This window comes from Borostomias antarcticus (genome assembly GCF_949987555.1).
Source record: "Borostomias antarcticus genome assembly, chromosome: 23".
NCBI classification, from domain to species: Eukaryota; Metazoa; Chordata; class Actinopteri; order Stomiiformes; family Stomiidae; genus Borostomias; species Borostomias antarcticus.
In genome coordinates this window covers 13,420,076-13,442,575 of record NC_140256.1, presented here as the reverse complement: position 1 = coordinate 13,442,575, position 22,500 = coordinate 13,420,076, and the positions used below count along the sequence as shown (strand labels likewise).

At 45.2% G+C, this 22,500-nt stretch overlaps 1 protein-coding gene across 1 annotated transcript in view; it reads right to left on the bottom strand.

The window, feature by feature from the left end:
• ptch1 (patched 1) overlaps positions 1-22,500 on the bottom strand; it is a gene marked incomplete at both ends in the record, with an annotated part of 95,587 nt that overhangs the window by 59,774 nt on the left and 13,313 nt on the right. The window contains 5 exons of the mRNA XM_084456853.1: positions 501-622; positions 753-951; positions 3,453-3,544; positions 3,760-3,829; positions 6,496-6,685. Of these exons, the coding sequence (XP_084312979.1) occupies positions 501-622; positions 753-951; positions 3,453-3,544; positions 3,760-3,829; positions 6,496-6,685 (673 nt within the window). The remainder of the gene's footprint in view (positions 1-500; positions 623-752; positions 952-3,452; positions 3,545-3,759; positions 3,830-6,495; positions 6,686-22,500) is intronic.

Genomic DNA, 22,500 nt, shown 5'->3' with positions numbered 1-22,500 from the left:
AGAGCAGGGAGGCATTTCTAAACCACAGTTAAATTAGGTGACAGAGCGTTGGTTGAATTACACATGTGACGTCAGTGTGTATGCTCATCTCTCCGCACTGGGCCAAATGCTTACACTGCATTCTGACCTGTTGTAGATGTTCATTCATCTCTGTGTGTGTGTGTGTGTGTGTGTGTGTGTGTGTGTGTGTGTGTGCGTGAGTGCGTGCATATGCGTGTGTGTGTGTGCACGCGTGTGTGTGTGTGTGTGTATGTGTGTGTGCACGCGTGTGTGTGTGTGCGTACAGTCTCTATAGTGTCCGGGCAGCACAGCCAGATTTGAGTAGGAACAGCTGGAGCTCTTAGATTTCACTGGAATCTGCTAATGACTGCAAGATTTTAAGTACTACACACACACACACACACACACACACACAAACACACACACACACATGTGCGCACACACACGTGCGCACACACATGCATGTGCACACACACTCAGCTTCCACACACTCGTCCTACCTGAGGAGGGGTCCGCTGCCGTTCTTGGTGGTCCCGCCCACGATGAGCTCCTCCTGCCAGTGCATGTACTTCCTGGAGAGGCCGTGGCAGCCGCCGGTCAGCGCGCGGGCCACATCCAAGGGCTGCGGCGCCACCACAAAACACCACGGATCAAAATAACTCCATTCAAACGTTCACAAAAAAACACCTGTGTGTAGTATCTGTGTGTGTGTGTGTGTGTGTGTGTGTGTGTGTGTGTGTGTGTGTGAGCACCTTGGTGGCGTTCTTGTTGGGGGCGGTGAGAGGGCAGTCGGGGTCAGCTGGGTTCAGGCAGGGGCGGTCCATGTAGCCGTGGCCCACGTCTGCCTTCGCCAGCATGTCCTCCCAGCTGTCCACCTGGAAGTTGGACGAGCGCAGCTCCTTCAGGAACTCCTTGGGGTCAAAGTTGGTCCACTGGAGCGGGGGCTTCCCTCTGTGGGGGGGGCTTAGTTCAATGCAATGTTCCGTAGTGGGGAGCGTCTGAGGCCAGACCTGCAGGACATTTCTAATGTTTACCGGGTCGTAATTCTACGATGTGAGATCCTGGCGGGTCTGCTGAGCACGGCCGCTCCTCGCCGGCGCTCAGACGCTCTGTGATCGCTCAGAATACCAGCTCTGAACCGCCAGAGCACCCACACGTCTCTGGCTCTCTCGGCCTCAGTCCATGGTCTCTCTCTCTCCTCTGCCTCCTTCTCTTTCTCCACCTCCCTCTCTGGTAAATGTCTCTCTCTTCCTCTCTCTCTTCCTCTCTCTCAGTCTCCATGTCTCTCTTCCTCTCCCTCTCCATTTCTCTTACTGTCTCTCTCTCCATCTCTTTCTGTCTCCCGCTCTCTCTCTCTTTCTCCATCTCTTTCTCTATCTCTCTCTCCATCTCTCTCTCTCTCTCTCTCTCTCTCGGTGGTTCAGACCACATTGTATGTGCTTAACCAGGCTTGGGTCATTATTCCAGGCCTCCCAACCAGAACATAGTAAAATCCTTATTTACCGTCCGGGACCCACCCAACCACCCACCCCCCCCCACACACACACACACACGCACACACACACTCTCAGAGAGAGGTAGAGATCTGTTGAGTGTTACTGTAGCTGGGAACTACTGGGAACAGAGGCCCCAGAGTGTGAGGCCCGGGGCTGCAGGGAGGCTGGAGGGAGGCTGGAGGAGGGCTGGAGGGAGACTGGGCTGGAGGGAGGCTGGAGGGAGGCTGGGCTGGAGGGAGGCTGGAGGGAGGCTGGAGGGGGGCTGGAGGGAGGCTGGAGGGAGGCTGGAAGGAGGCTGGAGGGAGGCTGGAGGGGGGCTGGAGGGAGGCTATCACAGAGAGACGCATGCCAGCAACCACTACAATAGAGCCTTAACATGGGACCGGTTCAGGATACCCACGCACACACACTCACTCACTCTCATTACTTCACACACACACAAACCTCTTAGTCTGAAATGCAGAGTAAGTGGCCAGCAGGAGGTTCCTAACTATGGGTGCTTGAGCAGATTTCAGGGGTACAAGGGAATATTGGGGATTACAATTTATTTCCAAAATGGTGAGTCATTTCATGAGCCCATTTCTATTGTACGTGCCGTAAACCTAATCCCCCCCTGGCAGGTTACCCAGGTTACTGTACTCGCGAACTCTCAAACCAACTAGCTAACATGGTTAAATGGCTCGAACGTCCAGTCGCTCTCACTCTGGGTCCAGTTTTGACTTCTTCCAACCGGAAAGAAAGTCAGACTACACCGAGGAACCTGACAAGTGTGTCACTCAAACCCCTCGAGGCATCTTACAGCGTGTCACTGCTTGGGGCCGAGTCCAAAAAAGCCCCATTCTACCGTCCAATTTGTCCTTCTCCCTGCAGCCATAGTGGACACATTTAGAAGAATTATCAACACGCACGAGTGAGGGGCTACTAATTGGCTTGAAGGGTACCTACAACAAAAAAAAGTTGGGAACCACTGGTGTTAAGGGTCCAGTCGGAGGTGAGTGTGTTTGGTGTTAAGGGTCCAGTCGGCGATGTGCTAGCTGGGGCTGAGTGTGTTTGGTGTTAAGGGTCTAGTCGGCGATGTGCTAGCTGGGGCTGAGTCTGTTTGGTGTTAAGGGTCCAGTCGGAGGTGTGCTAGCTGGGGCTGAGTGTGTTTGGTGTTAAGGGTCCAGTCGGAGGTGTGCTAGCTGGGGCTGAGTCTGTTTGGTGTTAAGGGTCCAGTCGGAGGTGTGCTAGCTGGGGCTGAGTCTGTTTGGTGTTAAGGGTCCAGTCGGAGGTGTGCTAGCTGGGGCTGAGTGTGTTTGGTGTTAAGGGTCCAGTCGGAGGTGTGCTAGCTGGGGCTGAGTGTGTTTGGTGTTAAGGGTCTAGTCGGAGGTGTGCTAGCTGGGGCTGAGTCTGTTTGGTGTTAAGGGTCCAGTCGGAGGTGTGCTAGCTGGGGCTGAGTGTGTTTGTTGTTAAGGGTCCAGTCGGAGGTGTGCTAGCTGGGGCTGAGTGTGTTTGGTGTTAAGGGTCCAGTCGGAGGTGTGCTAGCTGGGGCTGAGTGTGTTTGGTGTTAAGGGTCCAGTCGGAGGTGTGCTAGCTGGGGCTGAGTGTGTTTGGTGCAGCAATGGAGTGAAAACGCCGGGCAAGCTCCCAGAATGCACTGAGCCTTGCCGTGAGGACAACCCAGTCAGCCACACATCAAACATGATCAATCATGAGGAGAGGGGAGGAGAGGAGGAGAGAGGAGAGTGGAGAGAGAGAAGAGAGGAGAGTAGAGGACAAGAGAGGAGAGGAGAGAGAGGAGGAGTGAGGAGAGAGAGAGAGGAGGAGAGGAGAGAGGAGAGGACAAGAGAGGAGGGAAGGGGTGAGGAGAGGACAGGAGAGGAGGAGAGAGGAGAGGAAGAGAGGTGAGGAGAGGAGGAGGAGAGAGGAGAGGAGGAGAGAGGTGAGGAGAGGTGAGGAGAGGAGAGGAGGACTTACGGTAGATAGACCATGCCAGACTGGAGCTTGGCTCCCTCCCAGAAACAGTCTAGAGGGGTGATGATGAGGCAGGGGTGCAGCTTCTCGATTATCTGACAGGACACACACACACAGACACACAGACACACAGACACACACAGACACACACACACGCACACACACACACACACACACACACACACACACACACACACACACAGGACACTAGGTTAGGCCATGCTGGTACAGAAGTACCGTGCTGTGGTGATTGTATGAGTAGATCAACAACATAAGAGACATCATGTTGTAGAATGAGGAAGACGCTTACGTGGTCCATAAAATTAGCTTCGGTAACAAGTTCTCCTGATTTGTAGCATAAATCTTCTAATTTCCATTGTCTGAAAAGAAACATATTCAGAACATTCCCATCACATCACATGTGTAGATGCAGACTGGTTTTGTTGTTGTGATCGTGGACCTCTCGCTCTGTTCATTATGCGCTGTGATTGTTAGAATCTAATGTGATTTTAATTCTGTTTTGTATGTATACTGTTTGGTTTCGTACTGCATATTTTTAGGGCCCAAGCACTGGCGGTGGGAGGCCCTATTGAAATTGTAAGGATTATTATTCTACCTATCTATTATATTATTATCCTACCTTCTACCTTCTTCTTCTCCCCAAACAAATGCATTTTTGGGCCCATAAACATTGTTGAAAACGCATGAAACTTTGCAGATACGTCAGTCCAGAAATGGGCGTGGCAAAACGACTCAAGAGCGCCCCCTGGAAAATTTCAAATGGCGAACCCCATATGGGCATATGTAGTTCATTGAGACACACTAAAATGTCTCTTGGAGCTATACCCAACATCCAACAGGAAGTCAGCAATTTTGCTCTTGGATAATGTTAGTTTTTGACAACCTGGACCTTATTTACGGCACATTATAAGACGTTTGACTCACCGAGATAACTTTGGTGTAATTCGGAGGCCTGTAGAAGAAATTTAAAATCCAGCGCGAGCCAAGTATATCCATGTAATGGTGGCGGACGGGGCACTGAGAATGCAGCTTCTAAAAAATCTATTTTCTGCCGCGAAACGGTTGTTTTCATCAATCTGTCTTTATGAATCGCTAGTTGTGCGTTGTGTGTACATAGAGCGAGGGCTTGTTGTGGTTTTTCACATGCTTCTGTAATATGATCTTTAGAAACGTCTTTAGAAACGAAATAGCTTCCCCACTTGCTCCAGCACGCATGTGCACAGCGCGCAGACTGGTTATTCTCACATTCTCTACCCTACGATCGGCTTGTTGGTGCCTGGAATATTGTGTGCAATATGGCTGAATATTTATCAGATTTTGAGGATATAGAAGATGACTTAGAATATGATGGACGCCGATCGTAGCGTAGAGAATGTGAGCCGCGAGTGTAGCCTACAGACGGAGAATAACCAGTCTGCGCACTGTGCGCATGCGTGCTGGAGCAAGTGGGGAAGCTATTTCGTTTCTAAAGACGTTTCTAAAGATCATATTACAGAAGCATGTGAAAAACCACAACAAGCCCTCGCTCTATGTAAGCACAACTAGCGATTCATAAAGACAGATTGATAAAAACAACCGTTTCGCGGCAGAAAATAGTTTTTTAGAAGCTGCATTCTCAGTGCCCCGTCTGCCGCCATTACATGGATATACTTGGCTCGCGCTGGATTTTAAATTTCTTCTACAGGCCTCCGAATTACACCAAAGTTATCTCGGTGAGTAGATAAATGTAGATTTCATGGATGCCGGAAATGGGCATGGCAAAACGGCTCCGGATCGCCCCCTAGAAAGTTTAAAATGGCGAGCCCCACCTTCCAGTTTTGCGTAGGCTAACGAAAGTTGATAGGAGCCATACCCTAAGTCCAACAGGAAGTTGCCATGTTGCTCGTTTTTGACATTTCCATCCCTCATACTTTAAAGGAGTAGTAAAGGGAAAATCATGTTTAGCCCTGTTTTACTTATGATCATATACAATGGTTCAGATCAAAGTTGACAAAACTAGCACTTTTGAGAAAGTCTGATAGTTGCTCTACCACCGTTTTGGTCATACAATGGATGTGGGTGGGCACTGTGAAAAATCATTCAAAAAATATGTTAAACTCTCAATTTCAAACACAAGAAACTCCCCGAGGTATTAATTGGCGTTCTGACATATAATTCGCCATAAAGTAAGATTCTCGTTCATCTGGAAAGTTTGCTAGTTTTGTCAACTTTTTGATCTGAACCATTGTATATGATCATAAGTAACCTTAAAACAGGGCTAAACATGCATTTTACCTTTACTACTCCTTTAACGAACTCCTCCTACAGATTTCATCCGATCGACTTCACACTCGGTCTGCTTCATCTGAAGACCTTTCTGATTAAAAGTTATCAAAAAAAATGTTACGTTTACTAAACACCCTTGCCATGGTGCTGCGGTGAATTTTGCGTTATCCGATTTAGACCAAATTGCTCACGCTTCATGAAGGTCGCGTCCTGAACACATCTGTAGGTCAGTATTGAGTCATACTTATAGCGCCGCCTACAGGTCAAGCAGGAAGTCATCATAGCTCCTACAAATATTGTCCGATTTACACAACATTTCTCACGCTTCATCAAGGTACCGTCCTGAACACATCTATGCATCGGTATTGAGTCACGCTTAGAGGGCCACCTACTAGTGACAGGAAGTTTCTCTCAGTACTGGACACCGAAATAGCACACCCTTTAACTGCGCCGCACCCTAACACGTGTGGGGTGCAAGGGCCCGCTCACTGCTGCTAGCAAACACTTAAGCAATGCATCTGGTCTGTCCACTGACTGTTCCAATGTAATTGTGATGTCCATATTAAATAAAAGTTTCATTCATTCATTCATCCATTCATTCATTCATCAAAACATTATTCGCCCCGAGAGCCCCCTGATAAAATTAAACATGTAACGAGGGTATTTGCGCGTCGGCGAGTGCGCGTGGGCGTCCCCTGTGACGGTGAACAGGATAAGCCTATCATGCAATGAGAAGCCGTGCGCGAGGGCGGAGCCTCACCTGTTGTACAGGTAGACATGCACGCGGCTGGCCCGGAGGGCGGAGTCCAGGTGCTGGCGCAGCGCCTCCACTGTCAGCACACTGGCGCCCTCCTCCCGCGGCGTCTGGATCATCAGCTGGGGGCTGAACATGGCCTCCTCCCCCATCTTCTGACGCGTGTACTTCAGCTCCTGGTTCACCCGGCCCCCCACTGGCGAGGGGAGGGAGGGATGGAGGGAGAGAGAGAGACTGTCAGACTGGCACACACACCTGAACACACAGAAAGTCAAGCTGGAGCACACACGAACGGATTGTATACTCTGGCACGCGCACACACACACGTACAGTACGCACACACGCACACAGTAAACACACACACACACACACACAGACTGCGCTACTTTATTTGATTGAACCTTTTGAGGTGGAGTTGGAGCAGATTCTAACTTCATGCAGACTGTCCAGCTTTCCAAAGCACAACTCGTGATCCGTCCAACCTTGAGATTATTTAAGCCATGGCAACAGCCGTCACCATCGCTGCTCGGAGCATAGAAACGCCATAAACACCGTGCTTCAGAGCCAGCTGTGTGTGTGTGTGTGTGTGTGTGTGTGTGTGTGTGCCTGTGTGTGTGTGGCAGCCACCCAGTGGCGTGGTGGGTCTAAGCCCTGTGCGTGTGCTCTGAGTCCGCAGCTACAAAAGCAGTCATTCAGGACCTGTACCTGCCAACCCTGCCCTCACACACACACACACACACACCAGACCACCAACCCCACTCACTCTGCGACTACCCCCCCCCCCACCCCACACACACAGACACACACCAAGCCAGTCTGGTTCTGCTGCAGTACACACACACACGCCATTCCAGCAAACCCAGCCCTTCAGAGCCATGTCTAAATGTGCCACAACCCCTCCTCAGCAGTCTGTAGTGTGTGTGACACCTGGATGACAGGATTAGGAGAGGCAGATGGGAGTTTTAATACACACCCTCAACTGTTTCTATCAATAAACCACACGTTTCAGTCAGAGTGCTGTGTGTGTTTGTGTGTATGCGTGTGCTTGTATGAGTGTTTGTGTGTGTGTGAGTCTGTGAGTGGGTGAGTGTGTGAATGAGTGATATTTTCCTGAGATAGGGATATTTTCCTGAGAGTTGGAGTAATGGTCTCATCACACCTATATTTAAAAGCAGTGACAAATTTGACCCTCAGAACTACAGAGGAATATGTGTGACCAGCTGTATGGGCAAGGTGTTCTGCAGCATCATCAACACCCGAATAGTACAATTCTTAAATGACCCCAACGATCTGCATAAAAGTCAAATGGGATTCATGCCAAACCATCGCACATCTGACCATATTTTCACCCTCACCACTCTCATTAACACACATGTTCACCGAAAAAAAAAAAAAATGTATTCATGTTTTGTAGACTTCAAAAAAGCTTTCGATAGTATTTGGCATGAAGGGCTTTTTTATCAGTTACTGGAGAGTGGTATAGGGAGAAAAACATATGATTTGATTAAAACAATGTATTTGAATAACAGATGTGCTATTAAAATTGGAAACAAAATAACAAATTATTTCAAACAGTACCGTGGGGTGAAACAGAGGTGCAATATGAGCCCAACCCTCTTCAACATCTATATAAATACATTTGCAGAACTACTGCAGAAATCCACAGCCCCGGGTGTGACCCTGCAGGACACTGAGGTCAAGAGCCTGATGTTTGCGGATGACCTGGTTCTCCTGTCTCCCTCCACAGAGGGCTTGCAGCAGAGCCTGGACATCCTCCATAAGTTCAGCCAAACATGGGCACTAACTATAAATATGAAAAAGACCAAAATATTGACCTTTCAAAAACGATCCAATTCTCAGAAAAATAAATTCACATTAGGAAACACAGAAATTGAACATACAAAACATTACACATATTTAGGCTTGATTATCAATTCCACTGGACATTTTGGCATGGCTGTGAATGCACTCAGAGAGAAGACAAGAAGGGCTTTTTATGCCATCAAAAGAGAAATTCCAATTGACATCCCAATTAGAACGTGGCTCAAAATTCTAAATTCAGTAATAGAACCAATAATATTATATGGCAGCGAAGTGTGGGGCCCACTAACCAGTCATGATTTCTCAAAATGGGAAAAACATCGACTGGAAGCCCTGCATGGAGAATTGTGCAAAAACATACTTGGAATCCACAGACACACAGCCAATAATGCATGCAGGGCTGAACCTGGTCAATACCCTTTAATAATAAAAATTCAAAAGAGAGCCATCAAATTCTACAAACATCTCCAATCAAGTGACCCCCACGCCTACCATTACAAAGCCCTATAGTGCCAAGAGTTGAGCAAAGACAAGAGTCCCCTCTGCCAGCTGATGCTGAACCTCTGCCCACAAACCCCAGGGCTTCAGGACCAATCAATCTGGCCCAACCAAATCATCTCAAAACAAAAAGAAAAGTATATCAAATATTGGCATGAAACCACCAAATCACAAAGTAAGTTAGATTTCTATTTGACCCTAAACAGAGAATACACTGTAACAGGATACTTGACTGCAGTGACTGATAGAAGACTGCGGAAAACGTTGACAAGGTACAGACTGAGCGGACACAGCCTGGCCATAGAAACAGGCCGCCGCAGGCAGTATTGGCTACCCAAGGAGGCCAGGCTGTGTTCACTTTGTCATCAGAGAGATGTTGAAACACAATCTCCCTTCTTATTATATTGTGAGAAAAATAAACATTTAAGAGAGATTTTCTTTGATAAAATAAATAATGTATATCCTGAGTTTATTCACCTCCCTGATCCCGAGAAACTGCCATATTTATGTGGAGAGAAAAGTCAGTGTGCAGTATTAGCTGCTAAATATGTTGACTATTGTCATACGTTAAGGGAAACAAGTTATACTGTATAGCAAACATCTCAGCCAGCTCCCCAACACTATTGTTGCTTTTGATTGTATTGTTGATATATAGCTTCATGTTTTGTTGTGTATGTTATGTTTTTATACACCCTCACACTCACTTTTTATTTATTTATTAATACATAATCTGAATGTTGATTTTTTTTATGTTGATTTTATGTACTGCTTTGGCAATGTGGGTTATTGGTGGGTGACCTATCGTGCCAATAAAGCTTATTTGAATTTGAATTTGAGTGAGTTCCAGTGTGTTTGTGTGTGTGTGGGCACACCTGCGCTAAGGCAGCACCATATGTAGTGTACATACCTTTCTTTCTCTCCCTCGCTCACACGCACGCACACACACACACGCTCAAATAGCACTGTGAGAGAGTCCTGTGTGAAAATCTGTTCCGTTTTATATGCTATAATCCAATTTAACAATTGCTCGCGATCCATGCAGCACCAGGCATCATAGAGCTGCATATTTTGGGCCCATTGTAATGGTATTAAAGTTGAACATGAGCATGGGGCTGTGTTGGGACGGACCACCCAGCCAGACCAGAGAGACTGACGGGGGGGGGTACGTCGGGGGGCATTAGGGAACACACACTTGATTTCTTTTTTCTGGACCCAAACGGCGGTCCCATCTGATCCAACGAGGCAGGGATGTTTATAATACTCATCATTAATAGCAGGCATGGGATAACCAGAACCGGCTCCGGGACAGTGTGTGTGTGTGTGTGTGTGTGTGTGTGTGTGTGTGTGTGTGTGTGTGTGTGTGTGTGTGTGTGTGTGTGTGTGTGTGCGTGCGTGCGTGTGTGTGCGCAGGATGGAAGTGATTTAGGCCTCTCGGTCGACCTGGGGTCCAAATGCTACTTGGAATCATTTCAAATACTTATCTGCCTTCGATTCATCTTGCCTGGCACGCCAATACCGACGGGATAGTCCCACGCGTTCAAACGTGGCGCTCCAGGAAGACTAAGCCCCGACTAAGACCATCTGACCCTGGCCTGACCCCGGCCTGACCCCCTCTGTCCCAGGCTCACTCGCACATTGGCACTGGAATAGGTGCCCCCCCCCCCCTCCACAGCTTCCGGGTATTATGGAAAATGTTTTTGGGCGAGAATGTCTACGCCAGGTATTACGGTAATAGAAGGTTGATGATAAAGTAAAGGGAGGTAGTGGTGTGCACATCAACGTGTACTTTAGGCCAGGTTGATAAAAAACACAACACTAGAAGAGGAAAACGATATCCGCTCATTGGATTATACTGTAGCTCCCAACATTTAATTTTTCATCTTTGCCTGGAAGAGACCCTGTGTGGTCGAAACGTTGCTGTTGGAAGCTTAAATCCAATGTGCGGATATCCTTTTCCTGTAACAACTTTTAATCAATTCATAAACATTGTTTTCATTCAAATTTTCAAAAAACAATTGAGTTGTGGGCTACTAGGTTATGTTTTTCCAGTTTACTTTTAGAAGTGGTTTGCTAACTAATCTTGAAGTAATGTTGCCTAGGCGACGCCTGCCAATAAGAGCTTGCTAGACTCGCTATCCAGCACAAACCGCAGAAAAATTCACCAGAAATGAAGCGTCTGACAGGTCAAAATTTAATGGGGGAGAAAGACCCCCCCCCCCCCCCAATTTACGATTTTTCTTCATGCCCCCCCCCCCCCCCCCTCCACATACACTACGTGGTACACTCCAGTGCCTCCTCTCCTCACTAGCCAAGTCTGCTAGGACACACTCTACACTAGTCTGGCAGGAACCCCTGCTCACTCCTTCTGGTCTACTCTGTGTACTCTTACAGCCAAGTGCACTTCCAAGTACAATAGGGAGGGAACGAGAGAGAAACAGCCCATATAGCAGACGGAGCCAGAGGAAAACAAGTCTGCTTCCCGAGAGCGGAGAGTGAAGTGTTGGGAACACATTCCAAGACTTGGGTGACTTGGACTACCACCCAACGCCCGTCCTTAACAGCCTGAACCGAGAAGAAGGACAACACAAAGGAATGCAAACACACACACACACTACAGGAAACAGCGCATTACAACCTCAGGCTTGGAGAATTCCACACTTCACGAGGTCACAACGTTTTGGGGTCAACACTCACACAGCCTCAGGGTGAAATTAACACCCCAGCTGGACCACAAAAAAAAAGAGCGAGTGCGTGCGTGTGTGTGTGAATGTGTGTATGTGTGTGTGCGTGTGTGAATGTGTGTGTGTGTATATGTGTGTGTGTGCGTGTGTGAATGTGTGTGTGTGTGTGTGTGTGTGTGTGTGTGTGTGTCTGTGTATATATGTGTGTGTGCATACCAGTGGAGGCTCGTCCATTGAGGCAGGGGAGGACAGTCCTCCTCAGTTTTTGGTGAGAAGAGATGGATTAAAATATAAATATATGAATGTATTTATTAATAATTAATATTATCTCAGTTTGGTTCATAAAGCAGGTTTTCCCTATTGATAAAAACCCAATATTGAAATTCTAAAGCTCCAACAGTGACATCTATAACATGCAGCTGGAGGACCCATAGATATCTATGGAAGGGAGGCTAGCCTCCCTTAGGGCGGGTTCTTTTCTCTTAAATCAATGTAATGCCTTTTTTCTTGCTAATTTGTGATTGGCCAAAACGCTGAAAAATTACCGCAAGGGAGGACAGTACTCAGGCCCTGTCTGAACAGGATTTAATGATTGACATTTTGTTAGTCCAATCACATTCCAGATTCCAGATTTACCACAGTGAAGACCGATTGGGTCGGCGTTGATGTCTGTGTTTCTCTTCCCTGTGCCATTAGAGACTTTTTGTGTGTTCGTAGCTCCATAATATAATACATCCGAAAGTATTATGGGACATATTATACATCAAACTGGTCGTCTATTTGTCTTGATTCTAGCCATCTAAATATCTAAGCTGACATAAATACTTTTTGAGCTAGAGCCGTCTGAACACGACAGTTCCACTGGCTGGCTAGCCGGTAACGTTAGCTACGAGGTGCACGTCAGGCTACAGCATAGGCAGGCGCGCAGATTGGCTGGAGGCGCAAACTGTCGGCAACTCGTCCCAAACATTTCTAGAGACTGGGTCGCAACACTGGATCGGAGAAATCCACAGCCTGGCTCCTGCTTGCATGAGAATTGATCGCTTTGCGGTGCTTATTCCTCATCCAGTGATGGATGGGTGGATGGAAAACTTTCATCTGAATGTTCATATTGTTCTGATAACAGCAAGCCAAATGAGCTAATCCCATAGCTGTACTATTGCTAGCTAGCCATGAGCGAACTGTTGGATACGTATTCCATTGTCCAGTTGTCATATTTGCCAACAAACTGTTTGAGAGCCAGCACACCTGTGTCCCCTAATCCAAAAACATTTTTCATATATCACCTAACCTCTCCAGCACCTCACCAATATCAATTATTTTCTCTCTTTAGAGAAGAGTACAATCCATTACAACAACTATTGCTTACAACGTTTTGTTGTTTTGTAACATTTTATCATGAATATGATAAATAAATGCTGCATGTAGTTAAAGAAAGTGTTATTCAGTTTTTCATATGCTAAAATTGACTGTAAATCCACTCTAAAGCTGATATTTCAAATAATAACTGACTGAGGGAAAGTGCCCCCCGGCGCCCATGGGTGGTTCGCCTCTCTTCCTCCTGTCCTCCTCAGTTTTTTGAGTCACCAGCCGCCACTGGTGCATACACACAGCTGTGTTTCTTCTAGGGCTGCACGATATTGACAAAAACATACATTGCAGCAATATACTTTTTTGCAATATATATTGCGATATGTAAAACAAGGCGTGGGAGCCCCCGATTCTCGTCATCTTCTCTAATCTTGCTAATTGCTTCCTGTGCTGTCGCCAGGCTTGATGCTACATCAGCCTTTCGGTAGCCGAAGTAACGGCAAATGTCAGACGTTGACTGTCTTTTAACCACTAAATCGTCCCCTTTCTCTGTCATTTTCATTTTATTCAACTTGTGCTCGCCTTCCGGCGGGGCAGGGCAGGGCTGCTGAGCATCATTTACTAACTAAAATTCGGACTCATGTTATGTCAGACAAACTACCATATAGTGTATAAAATTACAACTTCGATACGATACCTGCTAAAAATATCTCGATACCGATACTGAACCGATACCACGGGACAAACCTAAAACATCAGGAAACGTAGGCTAATGGAATAATACAACGTCAAACTACTACTTCATACTTTGTGCCAGAAACTTCATTCAAACTCTAAAATGTTCATGATGTTTAGCTGTTTCCCGGGTCCATTCAGATTTTTTGATATTTTTTATAGTATTTTAGTAATTTAACTTTTAATAGTAATTTTTGTGCCATTGAAACTGCTGGTTGAATGTTCAGTATCATTATGTTTTTAGAGTGGTGGCAGCTGTTGCTTTGAAAATATTCACACATTTTGTAAACTGCTGGCACTCCTACAGTTTTGAAAGCTCACACACATATTATACATCAAAACATTCACACAACTGTGCTGATTCCCAATGTAAGTATCTAAGCTGTGTGACTTATAGTTTTCACGGTATGACGATTTGTTCGGCAACTGCCCTCCCCATTGAAACGTATGGTGCCGCACTCTAACTTTTGAGCTGCTAATTTTGCATTTTTACCCTTTTTCTAACTTGTCGCCTACAGTTTTAACAGCTCATACACATATTATACATCAAAACGTTCACACAACCGTGCGGATTCGTACAATGTAAGTATCTAATCTGTGTGACTTACCGTTTTTGAGGTATGACGATTTGTTCGGCAACTGTACACCCCATTGAAACATATGGTGCCGCATTAACTTTTGAGCTGCTAATTTTTCATTTTTACCTTTTTTCTAACTTGTCGCCATGCCTACAGTGTTTAAGCTATACGGACATATTATACATATGGTGTCAATATATAAGCTGTAACATTTATAGTTTTCGCGATAGGGCTGTCTGAAGCAGACCATGTCTAGGATCAGAGTGTCAGTTGGGATTAGAGTGGTGGCAGCTGTTGCTTTTTTTAAATTTGTGTGCATGTGCAGCATCTCTTAAAGGTACAGGCACCCTTTTATAACTAATGTGGTAGCACAGAACTCAGCCAAAGTGGGATAGAGACACATGGTCTTCACCGGTGCAGGCGGGTAGGTGGCCCGGAGAGGGGTATACTGTCCCCGACCAGCTCTGACCTGAGGGGGCGGAGTCTCGCCACCACGCCACTGTCCACACCACAGACCCCACAATTCAGCCCTGAGTGGGCTAGCGACGCACGGTCTTCGCCGGTGGGTGCATGGAGATTGCCCGGTCCGTAGAAGTTCTAGCAGTAGCTGTTACATACAGCTGCAGCAGCTAGCCCACCTCACATTTCCTCCAGGAAATGTACTTTCTAGTTGTATTATTTTATTCATTAAATTAATTAGAAAAAATAAAAATAAAAATAAATAATAAGCTTGGGATGCTACAATTATAAGCTGAAAGCAGCATGCAAATTGCTGGGGGGGATGCTGGGGATTTCCCCCCCTCTGGTTTGATATCTGCTCCTCTGATCATTCATTTTTATCGCCGGTGGGGATACGTTTTTATCCCTGCTTCTGGTCAGACTGAATATAGCTACAATTCCTGTGCCCGAAAATAGATTGCGCAATTTAAAAAAACTACACTATCTATTTCAAAAATATGATTTACAACAGCTAGTTCTAACCACATGTCATGGCAACCGTCAACCAAGCGCCTACTCTAACTAGCAAGAAATAGCAATGAAATGCATTTCGTCATATTTTGCTGCTAGGATTTTGGAGGATGCCCAAAACGCCAGAGGTCCGTCACCAAAGCAGACTCTTCTGCTAGTGCTAAACATCAGTAAGTGACAGGATTAATTTTTTATTATAATACAATTATTGTTGTGGGTGACAAGCGGGCAATCGTCAGTATGTATTGCTTTTGTTTTGCTATTATCATCCTCGATATTGGGCGATAGCCAAGTCAGCGCAGCACATTGTCGCGGCCACCAATTTAGCCTCTTTTGCACAACACCAATACCAATTTATATTGGATCTTGTGTTCCAGATTTTCTTTTCAGCCTTGCGGCCTGGCCTACCAGTGAAAGTGCGCGTGATTGTGGATCAAGATGGATCCATGCTGAATGTTAGTCTACAGATTTGTCGGGATAGATGGCTGGTGTTCAAATTTGCTTTCAAGGCACAGGCCTACTGTAACAGTGATTTGATGTAGCCTATAATGCACATAGTGCCTATCTTTAACTAGCCTACGCATATCACTTTTTGTGTGTTGGCTGTAAGCCGACACACCAAGAAAAGGGAATCCTATTTGTCTGTCCTTCCCTGTTGTTGTTGTTGACCTGCAGTTCTATTGTTGCTACCACAAGAGGCAGTGGTCCCAGAACATCAAAACAAAAAGACTCCACAGATTTCCCAGGTCAGTGGTGGCCGAGTGGATAGTGCGCTGTTTATATTATACCCTCATGTGCGCTGCCTATCACCGCGAAGGTTGTGAATTCAATCCTCGGTGTGGACATACCAAGGTACCATGACATATTTTGTCACTGGATGTTATAGAAGTTATGTAACGAGCGTAACAAAGGGGTCATATTTGTTAATTATAGACCCTTTACAGCCTAGTCAGCACAAGTATGCACGCGCATTCTTGAAACAGTAGCAGAGGAAGACAGACAAAATCGCCATTATTAAGCGTACGGACTGGACTGAGGACATCATCAAAAATGTGTTTCGGCCTAGTTAGGAGAGGTGCTCACATTTATTTGTTAAAATAGACCCGTTTGCTTAGGTAAGTGAGGTTTCATGTTTATCTGACACTTGTAAATATGAGCGCCTCTCCTAACTAGGCCGACACGATTTATTTCGACGGCAAAGTGAATGGACCAGCAAAGGACTGTTGTCTGGCATGAGCGAGCGGAATGCGACAATGGGACTGAGAAGGGCTAGTTGAAATGTAGAGTAATATCTGAAGTAAACAGTAACCCATAACCTGGCTGCACGCTAAGCTAAAGCTAAGTTCAGGAAATGAAGCCCAATGATAGCTAGCTAACGTTAGCTAGTGCTAGCTAACACGCTAGCTAGTGTTAGCTACCTAACTCAAGGAGTTGGAGATACTGTGCACGTTCTCTCAAAGTGCTTTAGCTAAGGTTAGCTACTACAAGCTAGCTAGTCCATGTCACCAACACTTGCCTCACAACATACGTAGCTAAACTATTCACACAGCAAGCAACGTCAGCTGACTGGGACTGTCTCGTGAGTAGAATAACCAGTGTTGTGAAATACATTTAACAACTGGTCAGTTGATATGTTGCACAGCAATCGGACAGGACAATATCATTAGGGCTAGGTTAGGTAGCTAGCAAAGTCAGCTTGCCCAGCTGGTATGGTTATAGGCTCATTCCTATGGGATAGCTTAGTAGTTTGTGATTTAGCAATGGGTTGACTAATCAGTAGATCAATATTTTCAGTTGGGGATAGGACTACACTATTCTCCCTTCTGTTCTGTTGTAGCTTTGATGCTGGGATGCCTGGTGTGGTTGAGGCCAGAGAGTGTCGGCTGCTGTGAAACGCTGATGTCCAGCCCCCCCAAAGATCAAAGGTCTTCATGTGCAAGCCCCACCCGGACAGGACATGGCCAGACAGCAGTATCTGATCATGGATGGCTGTGAATGTGTCCATGATACAGGCAGTGCAATTACATAAAATGTCAAGTATACTGTACAGTAGTATACAGTAGTGCAGAGTAAGTTCCATATTGTATAGACAAGGTGTTCAATTGCTAAAGTGTTGTCAGGTGTTGAGTCAGTTGTTTATAGTACTCTGGTTGTACTATACATAGGCCCTCACTCTAATTATAACAATGGCACACATGCCACCGCCTGGACCAACAAGTGAACACGTGACACCTTGCACCTTGTCTATACAATAGACAACTGACTATACACCACTGTACACTCGAACACTCGAACAAACACCTGACAACACTTGAGCAATTGAACACCTTGTCTATACAATAGACAACTGACTCTGTACTACTGTATACATATGCATTACATGCCTCTCTTCTTTACAAAGATGGTCACAACCACAACATGTCCTGAGAGCACATGAAAAATAACAACTTATGGCTACTTTTAATGTGCATGTCTGTATGTTTAATAAAGCATTTAGGAAAAGTTTCAATCAAGACTAAGTATTACCTATTCTGTTGAGTACTATGTTTACAATTGTTCATTCGTGATATTATTACAATTGACCATTCAAGTCTGCCTACACTTAGCTTACTTAGCTAAGAAACATTTTAATTACAATTTACTTCTAAGGGCTTTACTTTCATATCTTTCACTTTACTTTCATATCTTCATATCAATATAATATCAAGATCCTAGTAGATGTCCAAATAACCCACTGTGTCCTTGGTCTACTTATTCACCACCTAAAGGGAAGTGCAAAACAGCAAGTCATGATCTTTATCCAGAAACAAAAGTTGAACCCATTGCAGCAAAATAGCTAACATTACAGGAATCATCAGTGTAACTGCTTTAGCCGCTGACTGCTACCATTAATGTTATGGAAGCTGCTGCTAGTTGTTGTGAGCCCATGAGCTTACTGGCTATCCCACTCTCATTGTGCTGGATTAGCACTGGAAGCATTGGAACTGATGTGTCCAGGTGACAAGACCCATCTTTATTTATCAGACATTACCGTCCTACCAGTCCGCACAGAAACATGGTTTTTAATGAGGTCTAAAGGTCTATGATGAGGACGGGATAGCTCTACATTCATAGCCGTGTGATCAATAACCTAACATCGTATGATTTGTCCTTTCTTTTAGCACTTTGTTGGGTGTATAAGAATACAATAAGAGCATTCAGTCGTTTCCTTTGTTCTGATATTTACATTTGTTCAATATATGGACATTACATTTTATTTGAAAATGTCCCCCCCTTTTTTTTTACAAATCGCACCCTGGCTGAAAATGTCTGCTCTGCTCAGGCCCCCAGGATTCGAAATCTAAAGTGAAGCCCTATCGAACCGCGCCATCTTGGGAAATTTGTAGTCATTTGGCTATTTCCGGTGACTTTTGTACTTGCGCAGTTGTGCTTTTCTGTCCTACACGCGTCCACGAACAAGTTCACGTTATGTGAAATGTAGACGCACGTTCCTGGCTCTCCCCGCTTTGATTGAGCAATGAACACCGGCTTGCATGTTATCCTGTTTTTGTCAAATATATCCATTGGAGACATTATTTTTTTATCCAGGCATCTTAGTTTTAACAGGTTAATTATAGCTGAACATGTTTTGTTTGCTAGTAGATGGTATTCATTTCGTTCGCGATAACGTTATTGCAGCCAGGCGAAATTCCTCCAGGGAGCCAGTGACAGGCGAGTTGAAGCGAGCTTCACTCCCCGCCAGCAGGAGCTTTGGCCGCTGCTACCGCATCTCTGATAACCCGCTGAGTTCATGGCTGCTATTTCACATTCGCCCTTGATCAATCCCAATACCGATCCATGGTAATAATGAATCAATCTTTCAGATCGGCAGTGCTGCATGCATTTTACAACATCATTGTTAGCTTTATTAACATAACCTACATTTATCTCTCTAACCTTAGGCTATCCATCTTACCATCTTGGCCATTCGATATAGAAGCTAGAAGCGGTCAACGCCGTTGACTGAAAACACCCGAACTTAACTTAACCATGTAGGCTAATTATTGTGGATTGTTGAATGGCAGTGTATCGTTTCATCTTTATGCCTACACACCAACTCCTTTCCATTGTATGTGAATAAATTCATGTTATTCTAAAAAATATCCAGTTTCTGTCCATTTCTGGAAAAGGCTAATAATTGCTGTCAAATGATCACTCCAGTTTATCACTGTATCCCACTACCATTTCAACTATGCCCAGGATGTTGTGTAATGGTAGTGGGATACGGTGATAAATTGGAGTGATCATTTGACAGCAATTATTAGCCAAAGACAAAAATAGGCTATAGCCTATGCTATACAACATTGATAAAATAGACTATGAGTTTCCTAATTATATGATTTATAAGACTGTGATGACTGATTGCTTCCATACATGCCGTGGGAGCGTATTTTGAGCAGGATGCTGCTGACCAAAGTCCAGCCCAATCTCTCTAAAATGCACGGTTGCGCAGCATTGTAAAAAGTAGGCCTATCTGTATTTCATTTTGTTAGGATATTCTATTCGATTTGAATATGTTCTGCTATTCTAAGCTGTTCTATCTATGTTATTCTTTTATGCATTATAATAGTCAAAACTAAATTTCCAAAGGTAGTAGAGAGATAGAAAAAGCCAGCTGGTAGGCTATCGATAGTGTGGAAAGTATCCATAGCCTACTGCGGAAAATTAGTAGGCTATTGAATTTTGAATTATCATGGCGTGTTTGAGTTTGACTACATAGCAGGAGAAAAATTGCAGGCCCAGCGATGTGCCTGTTGCGAAAGCGCACATCGCAATGGCGATGCGTAAAGGATAAATCGTACAGCCCTAGTTTCTTCAATGACACACATTCCCGTTTCCATGCTCCGAGGGAAGTTGGCCGACCCTGGCGTGCCTCGTTCGTATCTCTAAAATGTCTCCCCCCTGACCCTAAATGCTTATGACCCAAAATATACTGCTATTACTTCAAACATAGTTCCTATTCCATTCCTAGCTTCCCTCTCTCCTCCTCCCCTCTCTTCACACCTCTCTCTCTCTCTCTTTCTCTCTCCATGCTGTCGATCCTGCAAGATAACGTTGCTTACCTACAGCACACCTGTAGAACTCTTCAGGTGGAATACCATGTGTTTTCATGTCTCACGATCTTTCTGTGCGAGTGTGTGTGTGTGATATCTGGGGGCTGTGTGCAGGTCCAAGCCAGATCCTGGAGACAGACGAGGTCAGGGGAAGGTGAGGGTTGAGCGGCGGTGCCACGCGTTGCGCAGGTCCTGCTCAGGCACACATCTAGGATGGGCTCTAAGTGCCACGTGATTTACGCACTGACGTGACGAGGCCTTGCGAAAACCCACATCAGATCAGATCAGAGCGAAAAGGGCAGTGTCATGCGCTGGTTTTTGTTTTTTTCTGTGCCCTCACAACACACGCCCTACGGGGGATGGGGCGGTTCTGTCTTCACGCCCTACCGGGGGGGTTCTGTCTTCCGGCAGAAGCACCTACAGTACATATGAGCCCAGTAATGAACAGCTGACTCACTGAACGAGGTCATTTTCTATAGGATCAACCTTCACTGCGCTGTGTAACTTTACTTTAAAGGATTAACATGGTGGTTCAATATAACACTTTCCAGGTATCTTTAGGCAACAACAAAACACATGTGTTTAACTATTTCAGAATTCATCCATACAAATTCTTTTAAAACATGTTTTTAGAGGTCTGAATCTGCCACTCAAAAAGTTCACTCACTCAAAACTGGGCGTGATTCATTACAACTGATTGACAGTTCTCTGAGCAAATGACCAACTGGAATCATTATGATTGACAGGCGTGTGCCCCGTTACCATAGCTACCACCGCTCCGAGCTAAACAACACAAGAGCTAGATCGCGCAACAGCCAGATCAATAGCCATTTTTCTAGCTGCTTACCAGGGGCATTTACAAAGTCCTTAATATTATATTAACCCCCAAACATTATAAAGATACACGCTACCTAACAGGCCGTATCCTCGAATTTGCATTAGGCCAATTTGGGAAAAGTACGATAAAAGTATAACGACGACACGTCTCCCCCGCGACAGAGGAAAAGCACCCTGCAGCCGGCCACGCAAGCTAGACTAGCTTTCAGCCAGCTAAGAACAGTATAGACCTAGTTAGTCAAATAATTGCAACTGTGGGTCTTACCAGAAGACAGATCATTTGCGCTGTGAAACCGACATAAAATCCGCATTGTTCACCAGTCTAACGTTATTTATCTTAGTAGGTGTCCAACAAAGCCAGTTGAACACTGAAACGTTACTGTTCTGGGAACATCTGTCAGTTGTGGTGATATAAAGGAATTGAGTGGAATACCACCGCAATAACTGATTATTAGTCAGATCAATTCAATCATTATAGCTTGTTTCATATACAAAGGCAACACAATGTGCGCTTTACAGAAAGGGGGAGAGGATGTAGCCTACATGTAGCCTACTTATCCTACCCCGAATTATGTGGGAGACTGCATGCGTTTGGAGAGACAGCGGGCCGTGCACCACGACTCCGTGAGCGCAGCGGTCAAGGGGTAGCCTACTCCGGAGTCTGGAGACTAACAGGTCATGCAGTCAATAGATCTCGTTTTGAATGTTATTGTAATGCCCTCTGGTTATAATAGAATATATCTACTGGAGCTGTTTAATCCCAAAATGCGCAATGCTTCCTGAAGTTGGGTCGGATCGAGGTGCTGGGATGATCAACATTATGTGGAGCAGATGCCACAGTGATGATAAGGTTTACACAACTTTCAGAATGTTTTGCAGAATTACAATTATTTGGAGTTGTAAATTATGAAAGGAACATAATAACTTGACTTAATATCTTCACCTCCACCCACCCTGAAATGTAGTCATACTTTTTGCACAATAGCCTCTATATGCGCATCACAACGCTGCAATACAAGACCTTAGGACAAACGATTCAGTACACAGCAGGTGTGTTTGATCAAGTTAAGATCTCAATGTGAGAATAAATAAATGACAAAAACCCGCACGGGTACTGTAGGACTACGTCTTTATTTTCCGAGGTAATTGTTGCGCATACAACATGACATTAAATTAAGACATAGACTACTTTCTCATAAAACAGGGGGTGTTGTAACATATTTATAATATCATTAGGTGACATTGGCTGCAACCTGTCCTCCAGGACCTGCACACCTCCAGAGCCCTGAAGCGTGGGACCTGGACCTCCCGAGTCCCAGTATTGGAAATGTAGTGATCGGGTTACAAGAAAAGGGGACAAATTATAAAAGCGATTAGTAATAGCATCGATATTTTGCATATGCAAAACAGCATAAATTACAATAGGCTATTTATCAGTAAATTAATAATAATAATCGGGAGATTCTTGTGGAGACAAACTGACTTATA